This window comes from Choloepus didactylus, chromosome 3, assembly GCF_015220235.1.
Source record: "Choloepus didactylus isolate mChoDid1 chromosome 3, mChoDid1.pri, whole genome shotgun sequence".
In the NCBI taxonomy this organism is placed as follows: Eukaryota; Metazoa; Chordata; class Mammalia; order Pilosa; family Megalonychidae; genus Choloepus; species Choloepus didactylus.
Window position 1 is genome coordinate 3,417,318 of NC_051309.1, and position 15,217 is coordinate 3,432,534.

The 15,217-nt window shown below is 41.1% G+C and overlaps 1 protein-coding gene across 6 annotated transcripts in view; it reads left to right on the forward strand.

Annotated features, from left to right (window-relative positions):
- The window catches only part of HTT (huntingtin), a 193,793-nt gene that overhangs the window by 48,373 nt on the left and 130,203 nt on the right, over nucleotides 1-15,217 (forward strand). For 5 of the 6 annotated variants that reach the window (XR_005215820.1, XM_037829303.1, XM_037829304.1 and 2 more), the window contains exons 7-10: nucleotides 5,254-5,395; nucleotides 6,176-6,354; nucleotides 13,780-13,984; nucleotides 15,148-15,195. Coding sequence is in view for 5 of the 6 variants with exons in the window: in XM_037829303.1 (XP_037685231.1) it covers nucleotides 5,254-5,395; nucleotides 6,176-6,354; nucleotides 13,780-13,984; nucleotides 15,148-15,195 (574 nt within the window). In the remaining variant the exon portion in view is untranslated. The remainder of the gene's footprint in view (nucleotides 1-5,253; nucleotides 5,396-6,175; nucleotides 6,355-13,779; nucleotides 13,985-15,147; nucleotides 15,196-15,217) is intronic. The other variant, XM_037829301.1, reaches the window with a different exon arrangement.

Below are 15,217 nucleotides of genomic sequence, written 5' to 3' on the forward strand. Positions count from 1 at the left end.
CACTGTGTGCCTGAGGGGCCAGTGCCCTGCAGCCACTGCTTTTTGTGCGTCAGGGCCTCCTTGACTTCCTGTTCTGTACCCAACAAGCAATCTTCAGACTGCTCTAGGGTTTCATTTACAATGTAAATCAGGACCCTTCACACAGTCCAAAGATTACAGGATTCTTGGCCTCTTCCTTTTTCGTGGGTCAGTCCTGTGTCTGATCCCAAAGAGCCTACCTACAAGGTAGTAGAGTACAGTGGTTAAGAGCGCTCTTTTTGGAATCAGATGGACTTGGATTAAAATTCTGTCCTCTCTGCTAGCTCTTGGCCCTTGGGCAAATTACCTAACCTTTCTAAACTTGTTTCCTTCCATGTCAAGTGGGAAATTAACAGAACCTGCATAGGGTTGTTCTGAAAGTTAAATGAATGAATGCACATAAAGAGTTTAGCTTGGTGCCTAGCCCATAGAAAATGTTCAGATGTTATCTGTTGCTGTTATTTTTAGTCGTATGTCCTTGAATAAAATATTTAACCTCTCTTTCACTTTTTTTCTCTGAGATTCTCAGTTTCCTTGTTAGTTGTTAAGAGATGTCAGAACCTATTTCATGGGGTTTTTGAATTTAGTTTAATAATTAAATTATTGTGCTCCAATATTTTAAATAATTCTCTGAAAAATAAATAAATTTAAAATTGTTGCCTCCTTGGGATGGTCGTTGTTCCTTGGCTCTGACAGGATGTGGGATCTCTGCCCCAGTGCACCCACCTGCTTGGTGGGGGTCATTGAAGGCAGCTCGCTCTTCCGTTTCTCCGGCTGCCAAGGATGGGTCAGGAAGGTGACAGATGTTATTTTTGTAGTCTTAGCTCTTCTCATTCCGGTGGATCATTTTGATGTTTGAGATCACCATGTGAGCATGACCATGCTAGCATAGTCTTCTGAATATAGTGGCCATCAATCACCTTCTTCCTGAACCTTTGGCATTTAAAAAGTCGTCTTATTCCTCTATCCCTCTGTCTGTTTACTTTTCTTTACCTTACTTTTATCAGTGACATCCAGTAGTACTAAGAGGACTATAGCAAGGATAGCAGTCCCCTCCTCTTAATTCCCACAGCTGAGAGGCAAACACAGCCCTTAGTGTTTCTTTTGGTATATCTCCACATTTGTAAATAACATGCTTATACTACTAAATTTGTTGATTTTTAAATTTTAGACCTTTTTTACTATGGAAGATATGAATTTAGGTTTAACCCTTCCCCCATCCTTTTAGTGTAGTTGTGTCAGTATTCAGTGGGTCCGTTATTATGCATAACAGCATTGCTTTTCTCTTGCAGCTTTCAGAATCTATCCTTGTCCTTTGCATTTGATAGTGTGATCAATATATGATGGGTGTATTTTCTTCATGTTTATCCTTTTTGGTGTTCATATTCACATCTTTTGCTATGTTTGGGAAGTTCTATTTCATTATTTCTTTGAATATTCCTTCTGCCTCTTTCTACTTTCTTCTCCTTCTGAGACTCCCATAAAGCATATATTCATGTGCTTGATGGTATCCTAAAGGTGTCTTAGCCTAATTTTGCTTTTAATATTTCTTTTTCCTTTCTGCTCTCAGCCTGGCTCATTTGAAATCTCTTGTCTTCAAGTTCACTGATTTCCTTCTTCTGCCACCTCCAATCTGCTCTTGAAATCCTCCTGGCCATTTTTTCATTTCAGTTATTGTGGTCTTCAACTCAGTAGTTCTGTTTCATCCTTTTTAAAATTTTTATCTTTTTACTGAGACTCTCATATTTTTCATTCATTGTTTTTCTGATATCCTTTAGTTCTTTCTCTGTGCTTTCCTTCATCTCCATGAGCATTTTAAGGTCATATTTTTAAAGGCTTTGTTTGGTATGTCTACTTTCTCTTCTTCATTGGTGTTTCTGGATTTTTGTCCTTTTCCTTTGGATGGGCCATCATTTTCTGTTTCTTTGTCTTATACTCTTATTGCACACTGTACATTTTAACATTTTAAAATGTTAACTCTGGGATTTATTCCCTGAGATGTCTGTCTCGGTTTTGTAACCAGCTGGTGATAAGACAGAGATTTTCTTGAGTTTCAGCCATCCTACCGGGATGGTCTGCCCAAGATGAATGCACTGTGCAGGGTGTTCCCTGTCTTTCTGGGCCTCTGTCTTGTGCTGGGCTTTTGCTCAGTGAATACATTAATATGCAAGTAAATAGTCATAGCTGGCTGTGACTATTGCTATGATTATATTTCTTTGTACATCTTTTTGTTTTTCCATGAGTTAACAACTGCCTCTTTTTTCACTTGCTTATTATTCTTTAGCCGTTTAAGTCTTCTCCCACCTTCCAACAGCTTGGTAAAATGCCCCTGAATAAAATTTTTTGGATGTATCACCCCACCCTTTACCCCACCCCCTGAAACATGTGCCTAAGAACTTTCTCCGCCTGCATGCTCCAGCCTAGTCAGGTTGCTGTTGGGTCTGTTGCCCGGCTCCTATCCGATGGCACCTCTGTGCTATCTACTCGGGAACTCCCTTGGCTGCTCTCTCGTTGGGTCCCCTGTTCCATGTCTTTATCTTTCTAGGTTTACTCCCTTGTTTTGCTAGAACACATCCCCTAGTAGCTTCCTGAGAAAGTATGGTGGGAGATAAATTGCTTGACGTTTTATATTCCTATTAATGCCTTTAGTCTTCCCTCAAATTTGAAAGGATGGAAATAATTTTCCCTCAGTATTTTAAGTGCTATGCTCCATTGTCTTCTAGTTTCCATTGTTGCTCTGGAGAAGTTAAATGACCTACCCTTTGAATGTGCTCTTGGGGAGCTTTTTATTTTTCGGTGGTGGGATTGGGTGCTGAGTACTTGGCAGGCCTTCTAATTTGGAAACTTAGATCAAGTTCTGGGAAATTTTCTTATATTTTTTTGACAATTTTCTCCTCTTTATTTTCTGTTTTCCCTATCTGCAATTTGTTGCTTAGATGTTGGTCTTTCTGGATTGATCCATGTTTTTATTATCTTTTTCTTCTACTTTTCCTTTTGTTTTTCTTTACTTCCTGAAGATGTCCATCTCAAATCCTTCTATTCAATTTTTGTTCTTGCTGTTATATTTTTCATTTCTAAGAGCTCTTTCTTGTTTTCAGAATATTCATGTTTTGTGGCATTCTTTTGTTTCATGAATATAGTATCTTATCTTTTGAAAGATATCGATTACAATTTTATTGATGCCTTCTTTTGAGCTTGATGTTGTCTGTTTCCTCTGACTTCCTCTATTTTATTAGTTGAACACTTTTTTCTTTTATGTCAGACACTGTCCATTTATATTTGAGTGAGACAATAAGAACTTATTTGAAAAAGCTAGTGTGGGGGCAGGGTTTTTCATCTGGTGGGCTTCCTGAAGTGACAGATGGTGAGCCTGCTTTTCCACTACTGGACCTCTAAATGGCAGTGTTTGTGAGCCTCTTTCTCCTGAGCCAGTGGGATCCCCTGAGGAAGTTCCTCATTCCTCTCCTTGGAACCCTAAGCTTGGCTGTGCATCCTGGGACACCCACCCCCACCCCCACCCCACCCCCAAATAAAAAGGAGCCATGCTCTCATCCAGCATGCAGACTTTAGCTTGTGTCTCTGTTTTCTCTGTGTGGCTCCTCTCTGTGCTTAGCCTGGCAAGCCTCTGTGGAGATGTTCCCTTCCAGTCTTGGGGTTCTGTGGCTTGCTGTTGGCTACCTTTCGTACCTTCTCCCCTCCTCCCCTGGAGTCTTGAGTTTGGACTTTCTCTTGTGTGCTAATGGGTCAGTCAGTTACTACTTGCTTATTTTCCAGCCTCTACAGTTCTGTTGATACCTCTAGTCTGCTGTTATCCCTGTCCTGTTCTTCTTGTCCTTGTGAGTTTAAGGTTTTTAAAATGGCTTTACATGATTTCAGTGGGGTTTCTGGGTGGCATGTTCATGTGTTCAATCCAGTATGTTTGGCCAGAAGTCTGCTAACCTATGGTGTATTTTCATTCTCAGGATTACCTGTCCAAGACGGCAAGTGGTGCATGACTTTTCTGTAAACCTACTCAGAAAATTAATTTTAAAAAAGGCTAAATGGTAGCAGCTGTCTCAGCTATTTTAGTTGGGACCTATCTAGAGTACTTATATATTTTTTATTGGTATATAATATATATACAGGATGATACATAAATCATAAGTCTGCCCCTTGACGAGTCATCACAAAAGGAGCTACCGTGGTAAGCACCATACAGGTCAAGGACCAGAACAGGGCCAGCACCCGAGATACTACCTCATCCTCTCTCCCATTCACTGGTCCCTCCTGCCTCCCTGAAGGGAATCACTGTCCTCACTTCTAATGCCACAGAAAGTCTGCTTTTGAATTCTGTGGACATGGTACCTTATGGTATATATTCTTCTTGTTGGGCTCCTATGCTTAACACCAAGCCTGTGAGGGCCTTCCGTGTTGTGTGCACTTGGAGTTCATGTGGTTTTCACAACTGCTTAGTGTTCTGTTGCATGATTATGCCACCGTTTACCCATTTTATTATAGCTGGACTTGTTGAGTTGTTTCTTGTTTGGGATGATTGTGAATAATGCAGCTGTGAACATTTCTTGTACGTGTCTTTTGGGGTTACAAGTTTCTCCTTCTGCTATGGATGCCTGGAAATGGAATTTCTCTTTTTTAGGACCCGAATGGCCATTTCCTGACTTATATACAACACCTTCCCCTCGGTTATCCTGGAGGTCCAGTAATAAAGTGCTCTTCTCTAATTTCTTATGCAAACAGTCATGCTGATTAGAATGCAGCCGTGGTTGTGTTCGGTTGCAGATGTCTTCCAGGTGTGGCTTTCTGAGAGCATGTCTTAGTGATGGCAGCAGCACACTCCAAAGCCGCCTCATAGGCTGGGGCACTCTGCAGTTGGCTACTACTCTTTTCTTCTCAACTTCATTATTTCTAGATATTTTTTTCCTGCCTTTATTTCCCATAGTGTCACGTTGCTGCCCTTGTCCCCAAATACTGCGGACACATCTTATCTAGACACTAAGGTTTTCACCCCTACACAGAGGTCGTGGAGTTTGAGCACTTAGTCCCTAAATGCAGTTTGTAAAGAAGTAATTAGTCTATGTAAACTGCTCTTGACTATCCCAAATTAGGGAAATCTCAAAATATTTATAATTTATTCTTTGCAAGAATTTAGAGCTTCTCACTCAAGTTATGTTTTATGATACATGTGATACACTTCATAGCAGCTTCATCTTTTATCAACTTGTCTTTTTGCCCCCCTAGGTTCTTTTAAAGGCGTTCATCGCAAATCTGAAGTCCAACTCCCCCACTGTTCGGCGGACAGCAGCTGGATCAGCAGTGAGCATCTGCCAACACTCAAGAAGGACTCAGTATTTTTATAGCTGGTTACTAAATGTCCTCTTAGGTAAGGTCAAGGTGTATTAGTGACTTTTACCCCCAAGGTATAGTAGAACCTCTAAGGGTTGAACTTGAGATAAATTTTTGAAAACCTTTAAAAACAAATGCTCCCTCAGCTACTGGACCAGGCCATTTGTTGTTGGCGGGCTGGTATACAAACTGCCGCTGGGGCTACTGTGAGCCCATATGATGTCTTTGTGAGAGTTAGAAAAGGCCCTCTTCCCCAGTGCAGACACAGCACAGCCATGCACAAGGACACCTCTCTGAGCCAGTGGGGATACGGGCCAGACTGTAGCCCCACTTGCCTTCCTGGGCCCGACCCTTGTGCAGCAAAACTGCACAGCTGTACACGGTGGTTCTGAGCCCAGTGAGTCCACGAGGCCTTACACTCCACCCCATGGTCCCTGTGAGTTCTCTGCATCGGGTTTAGCTCTGCCAACAGTTTCTCCTGTAGTTTTGTTACCGAGAGGTCAACACTAGCACTAGCATGTGGTGAAGCAAGCACATGAGCGTGTGATACAAAGTAGCTGCCTGACTTCCAAATACAGTGATGCTCGCTCTGAAGGGCCTGGTGAGCTCAGAATGCAGCTGCCTCTTTAAAGCCATTTGTGGGTTCTGGCCACAGAGTTACCACTGTATATTTTTCACAATAATAACAGTGCCCTCTTTATCCCACACGACCAGCCTTATAATAGGATTCTACCGTGGATCTCTTCTTTTTAACAAACCCGGCAGGAATTTCCAGGCCCTGATCAGGTGTTAAGGAATGCTGTTGCTGCCTCCGTAGGTTTGCTGGTTCCTGTGGAGGATGAGCATTCCACCCTGCTGATTCTTGGAGTGCTGCTCACATTGAGGTACCTGGTGCCCTTGCTGCAGCAGCAGGTCAAGGACATGAGCCTGAAAGGGAGCTTTGGGGTCACTCGGAAAGAAATGGAAGTCTCTCCTTCCACAGAGCAGCTGATTCAGGTAGGAGTCACCTGGTTCATGTACACTTAAACAAACCGTTAAAATTCAAGGAATTGGCCAATTTGTAAGAGAAGCAGCATCATAGGGTTGAGAGTGAGGACCCTGTGGTGGACAGCCTCGTCCAAATCCTCAGTTCACCACTTGGCGGGCGGCTGCGTGATTCAGGCATGATACTGAGTGTCTCCGAATGTCTGTTCAGCATGACTGAAATGGAGATGAGGGTGTAAGATTGTTGTGAGCATTAAATGAGTAGTAAATTGTCACTGAATTGTACACTTGAAAATGGTTACAATGGCAAATTTTATGTTATATATATAAATGTTACCACACTGAAAATAGTCTCTTAAGAAAGAAGAGAGTAGTAAATGAACTGATCTGTTTAAACCCCTGCCTGGTGCATAGAAATCACTAAATAAATATTTCTATTGTGATGATGATGATGTTTCTAAAACCATGGGTTAGGAAATGTGTTTATCCATCCATTCAGTGCATATTTTTTGAGCACCCACTATGTACTGGGCACTGTGATTGTGCTGGCAATTGAGGATAACCATTCAGGTAAGCTCTCGGTCCCCAGGAAACCCAGAGTCCTGTGCAAGTGGGAACACTATCCACTGGGTTGCAGAACAAAATAGGAAAACTTCTCTTTCCAATAAAGAGAAAACCTGAAAGAATTCTAATATAATGCACTTGGCAGTTGACTCCAGTTCTTTGCAGCATACTCACCTAAGTTATTTCATTAACATGTAACAGTGTAACTCATTTTAAGCGATTGGATTAAAAAAATTTTTTTATTGTGGTAACATACATAAAAAACATGAAATTTGCCATGTTAATCATTTTTAAATGTACAGTTCGGTGGCATTAATTACATTTGCAATGTTGTGTTACCTTGCCCACCATCTGTTACCAAAACCTTTTCATTACCCAAAACAGAAACTCTGTACCCATTAAGTAATAACTCCCCAATCCCCCTCCCCCAGCCTCTGGTAACCACTAATCTACTTTCTGTGTCTACGAATTTAGCTATTCTAGATATTTCATGTAGGTGGAATCATAAAATATTTGTCCTTTTGTGTCTGGATGAATTAACTCAGCTGAATGTTTTAAAGGTTCATCCATGTTGTAGCATGTATCAGCACTTCAGTCCCTTTTATAATATGTACAGTTACCACATTCTGTGTTGATCGACACTTGGGTTATTTCCACCTTTTGGTCATTGTGCATAATACTGCTTTGAACATTGGGTTCAAACCTCGAGTCCCCGCTTTCACTTCTTTTGGGTATATGCCTGGAAGTGGAATTGCTGTGTCTGATTGGATTTTTGAACTTTACTTACAATGTTCTCGTGGAGTTTTGCTGTATTTAATATACTGGTTGATCTTGATGCCCTTCTCTTTTTGTACGTCAGATGGTCACATGCCACATGTCACTGAAGCAGCCTGAGGAAAGGGTTGGAAGTCCACAGCTGGGGTGTCACAAGGGCTGTCTTGGTTCATATGTTTGCTTTTGGTATATGATGACACGTTGTACCTTATAGGTTCTGGACCAGCTGGGTTTATGGGTTCTGTCATTTACCTAAATTTTATAGGGTACAAAATGGTAAGTGGCTTAAAACTGTTCTTGCATAGAAATTGTGGATTGAAGGTAATGCTGGTGATTTAAGCATTAAGTTAGGCAATATTTGTAAAGTGCTTCCAGTCCTTACTGGTGCATGTTAAGGCTCTTTGAGTTCTGAGCAATGATACATAATTGAGCAGTAGTCAGTTCTTAGGAGAATGTCAGAGCTGGCAGTTCTGGTCCCACTAGCTACTCCTCAGCCATATTACAGATATAAAAGCAATGGTAATCTCATGAAATATGACATCTGCTAAATTGCCCGTGCAACAAAAATCATTTTCTGAATGTTTTTGTGAGAGCAAAAAAGGTTTTATAAATAAATTTTTAAAAAGTAATTTATTTTATCTTTATCTTACCTTGTGGGTGGTGGTGGTGGTGGTGGTGGTGGTTGTTTTGGATGTTTGCTTTTACACCGCAGTGTCTGGGGATCGCACAGCCTCTGCTCAGGTGCTTGGAGAGGGTTGGATTGCCATGCCAGCAGGTCTAAGGATGAAGTCAGCACCTCATCTGTTTCAGGCTCCCTTGTTTGTGACATGTTGCGCCTCCCTGTGGCTCTCAAATGCAGCTGTCATTTGCATTTGATGGTGGATTATAACATGGCGTGCTGGGTCTATTTTGGATTATCCTGTTTGGAGTTCGTTGAGCATCTTGGATATGCATATTCGTGTCTTTCGTTAAATTTGGGAATTTTCAGCCATTGTTTCTTGGAATATCCTCTCTATATCCCTCTTTCTTCTCCTACTGGGCCTCCCGTGATGCATTTTTGGCCCATTTGATAGTGTCCCACAGGTTTCCTAGGCTCTTCACTTTTTTAAAAAAAATATTTTTTATTGTGAAATATAACATATATACAGAAAAGTAATAATTTTCAAAGTATGATTTAACAAGTATTGAGCAAATTTCAAAAAATGTATGGGTTGCTGTTCTAGTTTGCTAATGCTGCCGCGATGCAAAACACCAAAAAATGGATTGGCTTTTATAAAGGGGGTTTTTTTGGTTACAAAGTTACAGTCTTAAGTCCATAAAGTGTCCAAGGTAATGCATCAACGATCAGGTACCTTCACTGGAGGATGGCCAGTGGTGTCCGGAAAACCTCTGTTAGCTGGGAAGGCATGTGGGGCTGGCGTCTGCTCCAAAGTTCTGGTTTCAAAATGGCTTTCTTCCAGGACATTCCTCTCTAGGCTGCAGTTCCTCAGAAATGTCACTCTCAGTTGCTCTTGGGGTGTTTGTCCTCTCTTAGCTTCTCCGGAGCAAGAGTCTACTTTCAACGGCCATCTTCAAACTCTGTCTCATCTGTAACTACTCTCTTAGCTCCTGTTCATTCTTCAAAGTGTCCTTCTTGGCTGTAGCAAGCTCACGCCTTCTGTCTGAGCTTATATAGACTAAAAGAATATGTATTTATATAAAGATTCAGTATTTGTAATCCTTTGTTAAATATTATGTTGTCTGTTGCTGTTCCTCCCGCTTGTTGGAGCACTATCTCAATCTTCAGGGATATCTGGGCAGTGACCGTCCTAACTTGTTCATATTGAAAAGGGATGTTGACATTATGGGGAAGGGGTTCTGTTCACTTTTCATTTTTCCTTCCTCCTGCTCCTTAGTCATCCTTCAATCATCTTATCTTCGTGTGCACTGATTCCGTCTTCTGTCTGCCCCCATCTGCTGTTGAAACCCTCTAGGGAACTTTAAATTTCTGTTACTGTGGTCTTCAACTCTGTTTGGATCCTTTTTATAATTTCCATCTTCCTGTTGAAATTCTCTTTCTGTTCCTCTGTCGTTTTCCTGATTTCCATCTTTCTATTGATACTCTCTTTGTGTTCCCTGTTGTTCTCCAGCTTTGAACATAATTAGGACCATTTAAAAAAAATTTTTGTCTGGTGTGCCCCAAGTCTGGTCCTCTTCAATAACGAATTCTAATACTTTAATTTTCTCCTTTGCTTGGGCCATCACTTCCTATTTCTTTGTATGTTTTGTAATCCTTTGTTGAAAGATTTGATATTTTAATGGGCATTTTGATATTTTAATGTCTGGAATTTGGACTCTGAGGCACCTGTTCCTTAAGCTTGTGTCCAGTTGGTGTTATGACAGAACTTTCCTTGAATGCCAGGAGCTAACAAACAAAAACAAAAAGGAAAAAAAAAAGGAAGAAAAGCAAACACCTTTTTCAGGGCTTATCCATATAATGAGTTTAAAGAATAGCTCCAGGCCAAAGCCTAGGAGCTTCCCTGGTCCTTTCTGCGCATGTGTCTTTTCTTGGGCACGTGTATGTGGTTCTGGGAATTCCACTCTACACGGATATGAAGGTACTGTCTTCCCTAGGACACAGTTTCCTCGATCAGCATTCCTGCACTGAGTGTCCCACAGCCAACTGTCTCTTGCCCCAGGCAGCGTGATGGGACTGCTCTTCCACGGCATTTTGTAGGAGGGCTCCACACAGAGCAGGGTCTGGGACAGCAAGTCCCTCAGGCCACCAGACAGATTGGGCCTGACATACATGCTCCCAGTATGTACACGGGAGTTACTCTGCTCCCTCTGGAACCAGGACCAGGGATGTGTATTGGGAGCGTGGGCCAGCTTCACGTCCAGCTGGTGAGGGGTAGGGAAGGGGCCTTTCAGGGTGCCATGAGTTCCTGTTGGTTTTAAGTGGCGTTTTTCTTGATTCTGTGCTTATCCTGTTATTGCAATCCTTTAACTGTTTTCTGGAGCTTTGAGAAAGATGTTTCTGCCGGTTTTTGCTGGTTGTTCAAAGCTTCTGGGGGGGTAGGGGGAATGGAGTCCTGAAGCCTCTTACTTGGCCATCTTCATGGGGTGGGGCCTTTTCTTTGTTCTTAAAAGAATTAAAATGTCATTGTCACACCTAAAAAATTAGCACTTAACGTCAAATATCCACTCATCCAATGTCAAGTTTTTCTTCACTTTTTTGAAATCAATATCCAATAACATTGGTTAAGTATTATAAGTCTTTCTAACCTAATAGTTCTCCTTCCATCTCAATTTTTTCCTCTTAGAATTTATTTGTTGAAGATCCCAGATTGTCCTGCAGAATCTCCCTCGGTCTCATTTATTGCTTGCATCTCCATTGTGTAAATTAACATATTTCTCTCTTCTCTGAATTTCTTGTAAATTGATAATTGTAGCTAAAAGCATGATCAGATTTAGCATGTATCTTATACATAATATCTGAGTACAGTAATACATGTATAATATTTGTAAATATTGTATAGGTATTAGGGCTACATGTTCAAAAGAAATTTTTTTAACTTATGATTAAAAAAATGACTGCTTAATTGAAGAAGATTGGAGACCATTGGTTTAGTGGGAGAAGCAGACAAGCAAGCATGAAATAAATAGCATGTTGTGGTGGGGTAGGGGGTGCTGCCGGAGCCAGTGCCAGGGCCTGTGTCAGGGAGGGCTGGGCAGGCTTCCTGGAGGAAGGACCTGAGTCATGAGCTGTGCTGAAGGGTGAGGACCATTTCACCAGGCAGGGAGCATGGGGAGATGGGGCAAGTTCCACAGGCAGGAACCACAGCCTTTCTAGAGAGTGAGAATGAGGGTGTTCCAGGCATTTGAGCATGCACAGGTGTGCAGATGGGATTGTGCATGGGTCCTGACAGGTTCTTATGGCTTTCTTGTGGATTAGCTGGTCTGGTGGTGACATATGAGGCTAAAGGGATATTTACAACCACGATAAACTAGGATGGAATGACAGGGTAGCAGATGTGCTGCTTAATTCATTACTGAGCTTTCCATAGTTACTTTTCCTCATAGTGATTAAGTGATAGAGTCCTTTTTGAAATAGCACGTTAGATAAAATTATCTCTAAAACATATCATAATTCATTTTCCTTTGACTAATAACTGCTCTGAATTAAATGACTTTGATAGAGAAGTTCAGCCCAGCTAATATAGTTTGATTAACTGTATTTACTAGAATTTAAAATAATCCTAGGCCCAGCAAAACTATTAAACAAGTATGAGGGCAAAACAGATACTTTTAGATAGGCAGGAGCTCAGTTTTTTTTTCATGTACCTTTTTGAGAAAATTATTTGAAGATGTGTTCTGGCAAAATGGGAAGTAAATCCAAAAAAAGAGGAAGCCCTAAAATCCAATAAAGAAAGTGCCTAACCCAGATATGTGATCAAAGGATTTCTAAGGTGATTGTGCAGCAGGCAATTCAAATTAGAAACAGGACATCAAAGGAGCTCCAAGAATTCCCTGCAACAAATAGTATGGTTAAGAAGCTGGGAAAAAAGGAGAGCAAAGGGAAATAGACAATTAGTAACTTTAGGAAAACCAGGAATGTTTATGTAAGAAATTTATGATCCAATTATAAGCAAATTAAATTATGCAATAATTGTAACCATATAATAGGTTTTAATTAACAAGATTCCATTTTACCATTACTCTTGGGACATTCTCTTTCATGTGAAATATTTCTTGGTTTTTGAGTCCACTCACATTAATAGGATTTTTAGCGAATGATATTTTTTACTTATGACATGATACGTACCGAGTTTTTAAATTCAGTTTTTAGACTCAACTTTAGGCAAAGCACAAATTAAATAACATTATATAGTAGTATGTGCCTGTTGTAAATCTCAATAATATGAAAGCAGTGGTGTCGCTAACAGAATTTGGGAAGGGGGCAGATGAGGTGAAGCAGGTACCAAGTGCTGATTTCCTCATCGTACATGGTGAGGAGCAAGGGCTTCTATGTTCACAATTCATGGCTCAAGAAATAAAGCTGTAAGCTGATTATCTGTATCACTGGTTGGCAATCTTTTTATGTAAAGAGCCTGGTAGAGATATTTTATGCCTTGTGGGCCCTGCCATGGGTGTAGCAACTACTCAACTCTGCCATTATAGTGTGAAAGCAGCCATAGGCAATGCATAAACGTGACTGTGTTCTAATAAAAGTTTATTTACAAAAGCGGCCCGCAGACCAGATTTGGCTTGCAGACAATATGTGGTTTGCTCATCTGTGATCTAGAGTTATAGAGATTACCATCAGAACTAAGTACAAATGATTAAACGTAGCTACCTCTGAGTGTTTCACTTTTTGTTTTTTCTCTTCTACAAGTGTCTGATTTAAAAATATCTGTATATGTGTATTACTTATATGATATTAAAGGTAGAGGTGCCAGACTTAGCAAATAGGAATACAAGATGCCCGATAATTTGAATTTCAGGTAAACAACAAATAACTTTTTAGTATAAGTATATCCTGTGCAGTTTGGGACATACTTATACCATAAAAGTATTCATTGTTAATCTGAAATTCAAATTTAACTTAATTTGTATTTTATCTGGCATCTCTAATTACAGGGGAAAAGAATAAATCCATTATGTTCCTGTAATGTGATATAGTAATAAAAGCACAAGTAAAATTTGACATAATGCCTTTAACATTTTGTCAACTCTTTCTTGGTGGCATTCACAGCAATGCTTTTTGATTATTAAATGTATCAAACTGAGTCCACCCTAAGTATATGTTGTGCTCTGCTCTCCCTTTACTAGTCACCAATTTAGGGAAATGGTATCTTACTTTAGCATGATACTGCTTTTGTTGAAGTGCTCTATTTAATTTTAGGGGATTAATATAAGAATGCATAAATCTTGGGAAAATACAAAACAGCATGGAAACTAATGATCACTCTGACAGAAATGATTGGAACTTCTAAGGGGAAAATTAAGGCACATATTTTGCCAACAAAGGCCTATTGAAAACAACAACAAAAAAAAATGAAACCTAGGACACATTTTTAAAAACCTGGCAACAATACTTGTGTTTCTCTTTGTTTCCAGGTTTATGAGTTGACTCTGCATTATACTCAGCACCAGGACCACAACGTTGTGACTGGGGCGTTGGAGCTGCTGCAGCAGCTTTTCAGAACCCCTCCGCCCGAGCTCCTGCAAGCACTGACCACCGCCGGCGGCCTCGGGCAGCTGACCGTGGCTAAAGATGAGCCCAGCTGCCGGAGTCGCAGTGGGAGCATTGTGGAACTTATAGGTGAGTTATTAGGACTGCCTGCTCCCGTCATTACCAGAACAGCAGTCCTGGTCCCACTGCACTGAATGATGGGCTTAGGAAAACGGCCAAGGCAGGCGTCATTCTTATTTTACACACAGGAGAACAGGTTAAGAAGACTAGCGGGCAAAAGGAGGCCAAGAACTTAAAGCCTGGCCTCTCTACTCTTTTTCCCTCTGGCTGGGCTGCCCCCACAAATGTCATTTCAGGTATCATGAAGGGAAAATTTTAGGGAGACTACTTCTGGAGTAATTTATGTCACTTAGCCAGCGATGGCATCTTTGCCTCTTCATGGAGTTTAGAGAAGCTTTCTGCCCTTTGGTCTCAGACAGTCCCTCCCATCCCTCACCCTTGGATCACCCCTATCACCCAATCTCTGCTGTTCTCTGTACTCTTGAGAGTCAGGCCCTAATCCAGGCTGTGCCCGCTCCCGTGGGGTCCTGCTGTAGAGGATGACCCCTGGGTTCAGCCCAGCCTCAGCGGGCCCGACCCTCGGGAGCTGGAATCTATGAGAACCCTGAATCCTGACCTCTAGACAGGTCCAGCCCCTTGTAGACTTTCAGGAAGGATTTGCCGACCCATCAAGCCTCTCCCAGGCCCCATCAGGGTGTGTAGTGCGCTGTTAGCATGGTCCTTACCCATGGCTTAGACAGATCAGAGCACACAGGACGGGGAGTCTGACTACCACCTCGCTGGAGCATAACTACTGGCCTGAGCCATGGGCAGAAAATATTCACATGCCTTATACACTGCTCTTTGTCCTGAAGATGACTGTCTCTATGTGATGCAGACTTTACAAATAATTGGGAGAAATACTAATTTCTGATGAGTATTTCTAATGAAAATTTATTCTTGATTATTGGTTGATCAAATAATCTGATATTAATATGGCTTTTTAAATGTAATTTATGTTAGTTCATTTGACATTTTAGGTCATACCTTTAGGACTATATATTTGAGTCTTAATGTAATTTCCATGTCATTGAAATTTGGAATGTGGTGTTTAAGCATCTCCTGTGGAAATATGTTCACCACATTTTCTCCAGTTTTAATAGTGAATCAAGCCTTTGGAAGATGCTCAAATTCCTTTTAGATTTATGCAGCTTGTTTCCTTACTTTGATCTGTCACTTTCTATGATTTACAGCTGGAGGGGGTTCTTCATGCAGCCCTGTCCTTTCAAGAAAGCAAAAAGGTGATTATTTCAGAAATCAGAG